General features: G+C 50.2%; 1 protein-coding gene across 8 annotated transcripts in view; it reads right to left on the reverse strand.

Moving 5' to 3' along the window:
* Window positions 1-12,465, reverse strand: part of MFN2 (mitofusin 2) — a 29,191-nt gene that overhangs the window by 16,586 nt on the left and 140 nt on the right. The window contains exons 1-5 of one of the 8 annotated variants that reach the window (XM_070253352.1): window positions 11,725-11,772; window positions 11,148-11,490; window positions 9,789-9,924; window positions 4,928-5,106; window positions 1,099-1,234 (exon numbers count right to left, since the gene is read on the reverse strand). In XM_070253352.1, coding sequence (XP_070109453.1) covers window positions 1,099-1,234; window positions 4,928-5,102 — 311 coding nt within the window. In that variant the 5' untranslated portion in view covers window positions 5,103-5,106; window positions 9,789-9,924; window positions 11,148-11,490; window positions 11,725-11,772. Of the gene's footprint in view, window positions 1-1,098; window positions 1,235-4,927; window positions 5,107-9,310; window positions 9,396-9,788; window positions 9,929-11,147; window positions 11,780-12,465 lie in introns of those variants that run through there. The other 7 variants (XM_070253342.1, XM_023635774.2, XM_023635776.2 and 4 more) reach the window with 7 other exon arrangements.

Below are 12,465 nucleotides of genomic sequence, written 5' to 3' on the forward strand. Positions count from 1 at the left end.
CAGAGTGAAAAGGCAACCCACAGAATGAGAGAAAATATTTACAAATCATGTGTCTGATAAGGGATTAATATCCAGAATACATAAAGAATTCCCACAAGTCAACAACAACAACTTAATTTAGAAATGGGCAAAAGACTTGAACAGACATTTCTCCAAAGATGTAAGAATGGTCAATAAGCACATGAGAAGATGCTCGTCACTAATCATTAGGGAAAAGCAAACCAAAACTACAATGAGATACCACTTCATACCCACTAGGACGGCTACTACCAAAGAAACAGAAAACAAGTGTTGGGAGGGTGTGGAGAAATTGGAACCCTGTACACTGCTGATGGGAATATAAAATGGTACCGTAGATATGGAAAACGATACGGTGGTTCCTCACAAAACTAAAAATAAAATTACCATATGATCCAGCATTTCCACTTCTGAGCATATATCCCAAAGAACTGAAAGTAGGGTCTTGAACAGATATTTTTATACCCATGTTCACAGCAGCATTATTCCTAATAGCCAAAAAGTGGAAGCAACCCAAGTGTCAATCATGGATGCATGGATAAACAAGACACAGTATCTACACAGAAAGGAATACCATTCAGCCTTAAAAAGGAAGAGGATTCTGATAGACACTACAACATGGATGAACCTTGAGGACGTGATGCTAAGTGAAATAAGCCAGTCACAGAAGGACAAATGCCGTATGATTCCACTCATACAAGGTCCCTAGGGCAGTCAGATCCACAGAGACAGAAATAGAATGGTGGCTGCCGGGGGGAGAAGGGAACAAGAGTGGTGTTTAACAGGTAGAGTGTCAGTTCTGCAAGGTGAAGAAGTCCTGCAGACGGATGGTGGCAATGGCTGCACGACAACGCGAATGTATTTAGGACTCCTGAACTGCACCCTTAAGAATGGTTAACAACGGTAAATTTTCTGTTACGTGTATTTTACCACAGTTAAAAATTAGAACAACAAAGAAGCAGAGCAATGAACTCTGAGGCAGGCCAGCTGCGCCCTGCCTTGGGGCTCAGACCGTGATCCTGTACAAAGCACTCCCTCCCAGCCGGGAAGAAAGAAGGTGTGAGGGCTCCAAGGACTCACCGGCCAAAAAAAGCCACTTTCATGTGCCGCCGGGCCAGCACCTCGCTGATGCCCCTGACTTTGGACAGGTAACCTTTGACATCCAGGACCTGTTCTTCTGTCGTAACGGGATCCAATTCCGCATTCCTGTAGGTGTCTGGAGGTGGAGATTGAAAAAGGGGCACCACATGGTCAAAGGAGTTCCACAGTCACAAGTCCGGAGGGGACAGAATCCACCACGGGGGCCCCCTGCTATGGCCGCGCTGAAGGTTCAGACTCCCCACTGAGGGGCCTGTCGCGCAGCCGGTAAGAACAGACTTGGGAGCAACTGCCTGGGTTCCCGTACAGGGAGTGCTGGTGCCTGCCTCTTCCCAGCTTTGTGACCTCAGGCTAACGAAGCTTTCTGCACCTTAGTTTCCTCACCCTTGAAATGGAGATAACAACAGTACCCACCTCGCGTGATGCTGCAAGGATTAAATGAACTAAAACAAACAGTGCTAAGAATGGTGGCTGGGACACATGAGTTCTTGAATGTTAACTGCCATCATTTACTTATATGTTTTTTACTAAAATACTTACAAAGTTCTCACTACATACCAGGCACTGTTCTGATCACTTTTCAAACACGGCCTTATATAATCCTTGTCATTTACCACGAACAGCGTTAGTAAACAGCAGAGCTGGCATCGGCAGCAGGCAGCCTGGTTCCAGAGTCCGGGCTCATAAGCACCCTGTGCACCTTCCCAGGGCTGTTCCTGACCTGGCCCCGCCTACTGCTCCCACTGGGTCTCTTGCCACCCTGCTGCCTCCCATGCCACCTCACCACATCCCCACACCGCCACGCTGCCTCACCATTACTCTGGGCTTTGCTCAATCCTGCCCTGAACCTCCCCTCCCCACTCAAAGAACTGATGCACTACCTTTGGGTGCTCTGGCCCATTCCATTCAGCCGAAGGTCTAGCTTGGACTGCACAGCCCCCAGGAAGCCTTCCCTGACTCCCCCCAACCTCAGTCAGGTCCCCTTGTTTGTGCTCCCACAGCACCCTATACTTCTGCTATCTTAGCACTGACCTCACCATAGTGTAACTGCCTAGCTCACCTGTCTGCATCATCCACCACGTGAGGGCCCAGCTGTCCAATGCCAGCACCCAGTGCTCAGCAGGTGCACAAAGCTTGCTAAGCGAATAGACAACGGGATCACTGCACTGCTTTTTCCCAGCGCCCTTCACAGGCAGATGGAAAACAAATTACGACAGAGGGGAGCTACTGAGCAAGATCCTGCCCCCATCTCATCTAGTTATGTTTATGTCCCCCCATGTGATGGTACATGGTGTGATGATGTGATGGTATATGGAGGTGAGGCCTTTGGGAGGTGCTTAGGTCATGACGGTGGAGCCCTCACGACTGGGATTAGTGCTCTTATAAAAGGGATCCCAGAGAGCTAGCCAGCCCCTTCTGCCATGTGATTGCATGTGATGTTACAGAGAAAAGACATCAGTCCAGGGAGCCGGCCATCACCAGACATCGAATCTGCTGGTGCCTTGACCCTGCACTTTCCAGCCTCCAGAACTGTGAGAAATAAATTTCTGTTGTTTATAAGGCACCCAGTCTATGGTATTTCTGTCACAACAGCCCAAACAGACTAAGACACTAGTGAACCACTGGGCTGACAGGCCCCAGCACCGAGCACTCCCACAGCATCTGGAGCATCAGTGGCATTCCAGTGACTGCCCAGTGAGCTTCCCCTGCAGCTGGTGCCATGAAAGGAAGTGATCAAACCAACAAGGCCTCCCCACATCCGCTGGTCACACACACCCCACCCACCAACATTCCTCCCTTATGTGGGCATGGCCTTTGGAATGCACCGCAAAGGAAGCTGGGAGCCTGTAGCTACATTTAAAAGAAACAGCCAGTAGACAGGCAAGCTCTCATTACCTGCCCTTAAGACAACACTCCCAAGGCAGTAACCATCCTCTCCCCCAGCCAGCGCAATCCCCAACACATCTCAGGATCACTCTAGCTCTTTCCCTTCCAGTCCAGCAATAAGAGAGACCTCATACTACTTTCATAAAAAAGAGAAGTCAAAACACCCATTCCTGAGGCCATCACATAAACACCTTCATTAAACATGAATTCACCCATAGCACCATCTGAGTAAGTGACTCAGAACATCACAGAGAGTTAGTGTGGGCTCTGGGAGGACAGTGGCCTAGTCTGCGCCATCTCTGCATGCACAGAACCAGGCGCACCACAGCTACTGCTAAATAAATGGGCAACGAAGTAGACTAACGTCAACCACCAATCGTACAACTTTAACATCCAGATTTGTTTTTTTTTTTTTTTAAAGATTTTATTTTTCCTTTTTCTCCCCAAAGCCCCCAGATACACAGTTATATATTTTTAGTTGTGGGTCCTTCTAGTTGTGGCATGTGGGATGCCACCTCAGCATGGCTTGATGAGCGGTGCCATGTCTGCACCCAGGATTTGAACTAGCGAAACCCTGGGCCATCGAAGCAGAGCATGAGAACTTATCTACTAGGCCACAGGGCCGGCCCCCATCCAGATTTTTAAATTTAAAAAATATTTAGGGAACAAATTCTCTTGCATCAAGCACCATGCTAAGGGCAAGGCATAAAGAGCCCACTCTTCGTCTCAGTCTGTTCGGGCTGCTGTAACAAAATACCACAGAATGAGTGGCTTACACACAACAGAAAGGTACTGCTCACACTTCTCGTGGCTGCAAGTCTCAGATCACAGTGCCTGCCTGATTGGGTGAGGGCCCTCTTCCAGCTTGCAGACTTCTCATTGTTTCCTCACATGGCTGAAGGGGGCTAGGGAGCTCTGTGGGGTCTGTTTTATAAGAACACTAATCTCATTCATGAGGGCTCCACCCTCATGACCTAATCACCTCCCAAAGGCCCCGCCTCCTAACACCATCACACTGGACCTGAGAATTCCAACATGTGAATTTGGGGGGACGCAAACATTCAGACCACAGTGCTGGACACATTCCCTTTCTTTAAAGAGAACCTTAAGTAGCAGCCCGACGTGTACACCACCAGAAGCCCAGCCACTTGAGCGGAGAGAAGCGTGTCCCTGGGGCATTTCCACTGAACTCCTAGGGTTCTACAGACTAGAATTTGAAAACCCCTTGTCTTACCTAAGCCCCTCTTTCAAAAATGAGGAAACCAAGTGAAGACTCAGCTACTGGGTCTTCACTAACAATCGCAGGACCTGGAGCCAAGGTGCACCCTCTAGAAAGGAAGCCTGAGAAAGTCAGCGGCACCATACTGAGTGGGGCCCCAGGAACCAATCCTTCCCTGCTGACAGGGCAGGGCCCAGAGGTTGGGCTCAAATTAGTAACTAGTGGAAAAGGGGCTGGTGACGCAAGTTTCCTATCTGTAATCCTGTCATCTAAAAATATCAGAGAGAAAGGACACCCGGGTCAGGGACAATCAACACCCAGACAGTGCCTGGTATTAATGGTGGCCAGAACCAGGCCAAGGAAAACACCTGGGCTTTGGACTCAGAGACATCTGGGTAGAGCCCTGATGTGTCACTTACAATCTCCAAGGCTCAACCTGCTTATCGTCTAATCGGGATAAGATTCACCCATCCCTTGTGATTAAATGAAACAGATTATAAGGAATTCTTAAATGGCAGGTTCCTCATTTTCCTGGCCTAATCGCCCTGGAGCCCAATTCCATGTGATTCCGAGAGCAGAGCACTGCTGAAGGTGACAACCCATCTGGCAGACCAAGGGCAGGGCTGGACCTCCTCACCCCAAATCCTGCACGGAAATATGGAAACTGGTAGGAGTGGGCCTGGCTGAGCAGGTTGCCTATCTTACCTTCGAGGAAGGTGGCGCTCTCCTGGATGTAGGCTCCCAGCTGCTCAAAAATGCCATTGATCTTCTTCTTGGCAGTGACAAAGTGCTTGAGCGGGGATGCATTCACCTCAGCCATGTGTCTCTTATCCTTCTTGACTGTGACGATGGAGTTGCATCGAGGGAAGAGCACGGACATTGCGCTGCAAGAGAAGATACCGTGAGTGCACCCAGGAGCACCCAGCTCGGGAGGCTCTGCTGGGGTAGGGCAGGGAGCAGCGGGGTGATGGGACCAGCTCTGTCCATCAAGAAGACAGGACCCTCCAGACTAGATCAGGGACAGAGAGAGGAGAACCAGCATCTCAAGAGGAAGAAGGGACCTCTCAGGACACTTGCACCAGTCTCCCTGTCTCAGGGTGAGGTCTCCGACGCTATGCCGAGTTTAGGCCTAGCACCGGCCGCTCCTCGCCTGCTGAACAGTGACAGGCCCTGCCTTCCACTCAGACACGCAGGAATCACGAGGTGACACAGAGAAGCCCTCCTGAATCTTAGAGAGAAAAGCGTGACAGAAATCTCGTTTCCTAACATCACCCACCTGAGAAAAAGCACTGAATACTGAAAGCAGACTGACGCTCAAGGTCAGTGACTCCCACCACCTGCCCCTGGCCACTCCGCTATTCAGTGCCCAGTAGCCCTAATTCCTAACAGATTTTGTTTTTTTTGTTTTTATTTTGGGGGACGGGTGGACAAGGAAGGGTGATCCTCAAATCAAAGACGTCTACTTCTACAATTTATTTAAAAACATTTGTCTTGGGGCCGGCCTGGTGGTGCAGCGGTTAAGCGCACGTGTTCTGCTTCGGAGGCCCTGGGTTCGCTGGTTCAGATTCCGGGTGCAGACATGGCACCGCTTGGCAAGCCATGCTGTGGTAGGCATCCCACATATAAAGTAGAGGAAGATGGGCACGGATGTTAGCTCAGGGCCGGTCTTCCTCAGCAAAAAGAGGAGGACTGGCAGTAGTTAGCTCAGGGCTAATCTTCCTCAAAAAAAAATTAAAAAAAAAATTTGTCTCTTGGGGCTGGCCCCGTGGCCGAGTGGTTAAGTTCGCGCGCTCCGCTGCAGGCGGCCCAGTGTTTCTTCGGTTCGAATCCTGGGCGCGGACATGGCACTGCTCGTCAGACCACGCTGAGGCAGCGTCCCACATGCCACAACTAGAGGAACCCACAACGAAGAATACACAACTATGTACCGGGGGGCTTTGGGGAGTAAAAGGAAAAAATAAAAAAATCTTTAAAAAAAAAAAAAATTTGTCTCTTGCATTATAAATGTGTGCACTGTAAAAAATGTGGAAACTAAAAGAAAAAATAAATCCATAGCCCCCCACCACTCTGTGATAAGCACTGTGACGTCTGTTTATCACCCCAGTCTGTTTTTGCGTGGGTAGCTCTCTTGCTCTCAATCCCACACATCTTTGTAGCCTACTTTTCTCACATAACAACAGCTCGTCAGGGGCTGTGAGCTTTAAGTCCAAAGTACTAGAGATCTTTGGTCAAAGTCAAAAGAGGCAGACAGACCAGAGAAGGTGGCACCCAGAGGCGGCTGGGAACCCCTGGTCCCAAGAGTGCATGCTCCTCAGAGTTCCCACCACGCACAGAACCATCTCTGCAGCAGAGCCGCCAGGTCCCGGGACGTCAGAAGAAAGAAAGCACCCCCGAGGAGGAGGGGGAGCGTGCACAGCTGTGTGGGCCTTGCTCTGTCCTCTCCAGTACCCTGCAAATTTCTGTCAGCCACTCCCTCCCCAGACAGCCTAATCCCAGCTGTCCACCAGACCCAGCACTCGCTCTGTCTGGGAACGGAGAAGGCACTGCTCATAAGCGAACATGCAGGAGAGACTTCCAAAGGGTACCCAAGGGTATTGAGCAAGTTCCTGAGAAGCAGGAAGAACAGCTGGAAACAGTGCGTCGTAACTGAAGTGGCCCCTAGGAACTAACCATCTCAAAGAGTGGGCAGAAAGACAGACAGACTCACGGGGAAATGGGAACCCACAGGTTTTGCCTAAACCTATGTATTATTTTGTGATGTTAATAATTTCTAGGGAGATGGGAGGGAGAAGTGACAGATGTCCATTTCTGCCTTCCTCTATGAAACGCCACAGCCGTGAGAGATTTTCTTAGCGCAGAGGCCACATGTCAAGGGCTTAAATGAGAAAGACAGCAGAGCTCTGAGAAGGGGAACTGGGAAGAAAATACTGCCGGCTCCTCCAAAGAAGAGAAGGAGAGGGCACTGAAATCCGGCTTACCGTGGCCCAGCAGGTAAGACCCTTCGAGAGATAGGGGATGGGCATAAGCAGAAGAGGAGAGCCACCGAAAGGAGAAGAAAAGGGGCCTGGGATGAGGCGTGAAGGAGCGTTATAGACGATAGATTCTGGAATCAGACAGCACTGGGATCAAATTGTCATTGTACTATTTCTGGGCTGTATAAACTTGAGCAAGTTATTTAACCTCAGAGCCTGAGATTCTTCATGTGTACAACGAGGTGATACCACACAGACTGAGAAGATGACACAGTACAAGCTCAAAGGTAGCTTTACATGTTATAAAGCAACAACAGTAAACCAGCAAGATGAAGACTCTCCCCACGGACACCCAGCCTTCGGGGAAGGGCAGAGGCAACTCCACCAACACAGCCACAGCTCCTCTACCCCGGCATGTGGATCAAGTCAACAGGTGTGCTCAGGGGTGAGGAGCAGCAGCGCCCGGCCCCAGAAATGACTTGCTCGCAGGCAGCAAGTTCCCTGAGATCAGCCGAGCTTTCAGACGCAAGTGCTTTCAAGTTCTGGTCATTGTTTGCAAGCCCAAAGGAAACGAAACCAAAAGCGTTAGTGTTCAGTAAGTGCAAGAATCGAAGGCATGCACGCTAGTAAAAACTGAGTGGGTCAAGGTCATGAGGTCTGCTCGGAGTTCAGCCGGTCCAGGAGCCCACCTGCTCTCACCATTCCCCACCCGGCAGCTGCATGCCCCAAACCTCTCACCTGGAACCTAGCGCCAACCCCTCTGAGCTCTGTCTGATTTCTCTGGCTCTGTCAATTCCCAAGCTGAGAGTCAGTGTTTGTGTTGCACATGCTGCTCTCAGTCTGGAATCTTCTTTCTTTTCACCCATTTGGCGTACTCCTACTGTCCTCCTGGACCCAACGCTAGTGTCAGCCCCCCTGTGAAGCCTTCCCTGACGTCTCCATAGAGGACATGCAAGCATTCCAGACTTGTGGGGTTTTTTATCACACTTTATCTCCCCATCTAGTCTATGAGCTTCTAGAAAGCTAGTGTCTGACACAGAGCAGTGACCTATTTCCATTTCTGCTTTCCCCCTCCACAACTGTGAGACATGGTTTGACTGAGTGAATGCCCCTAAGGAGAGGACTTTCTTACCCTGCCATCCTGGGAATACACAAACCTAGTTTTCTCTTAAAAAGCAACTTTTGGCTAAGCGTCTGTTTCTTAGTATTTGGAGCTCAGTAAGTCAAGAGAGTTGAAAAAACTTTTCAGATTCCAGGATTTAATCCTTCTAAAGAGCAAGCTGGATGTACATATGTGCACAAATGGACCAAAGTTGCAAAATACACGCACACAAGCCAGGACAGAGGCCCCACTATCTCCAGGCTTCACCGGCTGGCTTCCTCCCTACAGAGTGGCGGGAAGCAGCTGGTTCCTGCTCCTCCTCTGGAAAGCTCTGATATCCTTATTTCACTGCAAGGCTCACCGCAGGCACATGGGGCCAGAGCCCAGCTCCAATATCAGCCATACACTAAGCAGCATGCTTTGAGTTGTAGCTTCTGACTGCCACAAACCGCTCTTGAAGTTATGGTTTCAGAGAGTTTACGGCAGTATTTCCAAAGTGTGGTCACCAGGACTCTAGCACAGCCAATGTTCCATGTAAAAAGGGTTCCACTGTAGAATCAATTTGTAAAACACTATATGCTATGTTCCCCCTCCAGTGGAGCACATGAGCAAAGTAAAGACTTTTGGGGGGGAAGGAAGACCTGTTGTAAAGACACTAGTTTAAATGTATTTAATGCACCATTTTGCAAATTTACCTGACAAAATGTAACATTTTTTAAAATCCTGAGGATCACACTTTAGGAAAAGCCTCATTCATCCTGGTAGTCTCCCACTCCCACCCCAAAAAAGTGCTAGGGGCGCAGTATTAACAGACATTAACCTAAGACCAGAAGCAAACCCAATTCTAAATGGAAACTGCTATCAGCACTCCAAGGTGATCAAAAGCTTTGCCTCAACCTAGGCTATTAGTGGAGGAGGATTAGGTGTCTTGGGAGTAGGGAGAGCAGTAGCAAAATTCACTGCAAGGTGTATTTGGATCCCAAGCACAGTCCCTGATCCACACCACCTCCTTACCCAGTTTTACGCACAGCAACTCCTAGCAGGGAAAATAAAATGGATCCACGGATTGTCTGCTGGCACAACTGGAACAGAGGAGAAGCTGAGAAATTGAAACAAAAGAGTATACAGGATAAAGGGGCAGAGCAAACTTAGTAGAGCTGTGATAAGGAGCCAACTTCTGCTGGGCAGAGGGGGGAAGGGAGGAGCCAGCACAGCAGAGAACAAATGAGGGAGATAAGAGATGAATTCTTCAGGGAGCCCAGAGATCCCACCACTTTCTGAACTGTCAACCTTTAAACAGGCCCTCAGCAACTGCGAAATCCTCCACGGAAGCAGAAAAGAGACACAGGTTTTTTTCCAACACAGTCTGGAAAACTCCAGCTCTGTGCAAAGATGACCCCATCCAAGAGACTTGCCATTGGATGGCCAGCAGAGCACATCCCTTTTCACTCAACCCAGATCCAGGGCACCAGATGTCACAGCCACCACTTACTTTTTGGATGGTGAGAAATCTTCACAGGGGTGGCATCATGGACATGGCCGGAATCAAAAAGCCAAAAAGAATTTGAGTTCTCCTCTGTCCCGTCTCAGCTTGAAGTTGGCTACTAATTGTGTTCACTCCACCAATTCTGACTTATGGAGGAAAAAAAAGGGGACACATCAACAAGCAGCAAAAAAACTGGTGTGCCAAACATGTCTAATCAGGTGTAAAAGCCAAACAAACTCATCCCTGAGGGAAGCTTAGTCACTGAGGTACTGGGGTGGTACGTGAGGAAGTGCCCTGGGGAGAAAAACAACACACGGCTGTGGAGCCAACCCTGGGTGTGCATGAACACATGTTCAGCCATGTGCTGGTGAGTGGCCGGGGTAAAGACACATCCAGAGGGGCAAGAGGAGGGAGCAGAACCAGGACAAGGACTGGGCTTGGGGACTGTGGAACTGAGGACTAGAGACGGAGGGTGGGGATGAGGAAGAGAAGTGGAAATTATTGAAAGCCTATGTGTGCCAGATGCTGTAGACAGTATCTTACTTATTTCTCAATTCTATGGTGCACAGGCTTGGAATACTTAAAAGACTGATCAACTGCCAGTTAAGCGGCCAGGCTGGCAACTGAGATACCACCTCTCTGTGACTGCAAAGCTCACTTGTTTTCAATTACGTGAAGCTGCCTTACTCCACCCCTGGGGGTGGGAAGGAGCGATATCAGAGCCCTTTCTGGGAGGAGAGAAAGTGCGTGGAGAAATTAAAGAAATAGGGCAACGAAGGATTACAACAGAGGGGGATGGGCAGTTCAGGCTTCACCCATCCAAACAGCTAATTATTCGGTATTTTCTGTGTGCTGTCTCTGTGCGCTAAGCGCTTCAGTTAGGAATGGATAAAAACAGTCCCTGCCCTCAAGGGGCTTACTGCCCGGTGCGAAGTCAAACTAGCAAACAGATAAGAACAGTAAGTACGAGAGCAGTAAGTGCCCAAAGTGGGGGAGGTCAGCGCAGAGCGCTATGGTGGTGAACGTGGGCATCTATGATGTGCGGAGTGAATGCTGGCAAATACGGAGGACGCGATGAGAAACGGGAAAAGCAGGGGTGGAATGTGGCCGGGGAGACGGGGAAGGCGGGGGCGACCAGGAGCCTCAGGGGACCCCACTCCCAGGCCCGATTCCCGCGTCCCGCCCCCTCCTCTCAGGGCCGCGGAGGGCCGGGCGACGAGACCGGTGCGTGGGCACGCCCGCCTGCCCGGATCTCGAGCCCGCGAGGCCCCAGCGTGCCACCGGCACACGCCGGGCTGCTCGGGACTCGTGGGGCTGGGCCGGGCCGGGCCTGTCCCCACCACCCCGGAGCGTTCGCCCTCTCACCTTCACCTTCCCGGCCTCGCCGCGGCCATCATACCCCCGACGTCACCAGGGAGCGCCACCCTGGGGAGAGGCGGGAGGGGGAGGGAGGACACACGCCTCCAGCCGCCGCAGGTGTGCCGCTGTGGCCCGGGTGAGTCGGTGGACTCGGAGCTCAGCTAGTTCGACCCTACTGCTACTAATGGGTCAAAGGTCTGCTGGCTTATCGCCTAAAGGGCGTCTCATTGCGTTCGTTTACCGCCGTGGCGTCCCAAGCCGATGACGTAACCTCGGGGGCTCCCACTGCATCATGGGGGCTGTAGTTCCGCCGGCCTCCCGTCAGGGCTGGGCTGGGCGGAGCATCGAGCTGTCAAGAGGCAAAAAAAAAAAAAAATAAGGGCGTGGATTAGAGGTTCCTGCTCCTTCGTTTGTTGCCCCAGAACCTGACTCCAAAGCCCCGCCAGCTCTGGTATCCAAGGTTGCGTTTTGCAGTTTTAGAGGAGAGCTTTCAAGAGGAAGCCAGGAAGCAAGCTGGGGCCTGCTGCCCTTCAATTGACTTTGAGGAAGTAAGAACAGCAACAACGGTCAGTGAGCAGGGTACCTAGCATACATCATTTTATTTAACCTTCACAACAGTCCCGGGAGGCTCAGAGGGGAGATTACCCCAGCTCACATGTGGCAGATCACTAGGTCTCATTATGTGCCAGGCACTAGGAGACAGCAATAAACAGGTCTCCTGATGGTCAGCCACAGCAGGGGGGGCTCCAAGGCTGGCCTCTCCTGTAGGCAGCCCCCAGCCCTGCGTGGCTACGGAGCCCCGGAAACTTGGCTCGTGCTCACTGAGATGTGCTGTAAGACAGTAAGAAAAAAGAATGTAAACTATCTCATTAATATTTTTGTATTGATTGTGTTAAAGTGGATAAATTGAGTTAAATAAAAAATATTACCTAAAATTAAGTTCACCTGTTTCTTTTTACTGTTTAAAATGTGGCTTCTGAAAAAATCTAAAATTACGTAAGCGGCTCGCTGAGATACTGTGGCTTATAATAAATACATATTTGGTCTTCATTCACTGTTCCTGTGAATGTGAAACAGCACATAAAACGTTGACCAGCTTAAACTAGTTTTGCTTCCTTAAAACAGATTGTTGATTAATCAAACCTAGCTCAATAATAGGGACAGCACTGCACATGCGCCAGGTGGGAACCCATAGCCCCAGGATGACCCCAGAACCAAGAATCTTCAGAAATGTTGTTGCTGGAAGCAAGAAGTCCTTCAATAAAGAAGATCTGGCTTCCAGCAGCCCAAGTAACTTGATGACTGATTCAAGACTAGCCAATCA

The sequence above is a fragment of the Equus caballus genome, chromosome 2 (genome assembly GCF_041296265.1).
Source record: "Equus caballus isolate H_3958 breed thoroughbred chromosome 2, TB-T2T, whole genome shotgun sequence".
Classification (NCBI taxonomy): domain Eukaryota; kingdom Metazoa; phylum Chordata; class Mammalia; order Perissodactyla; family Equidae; genus Equus; species Equus caballus.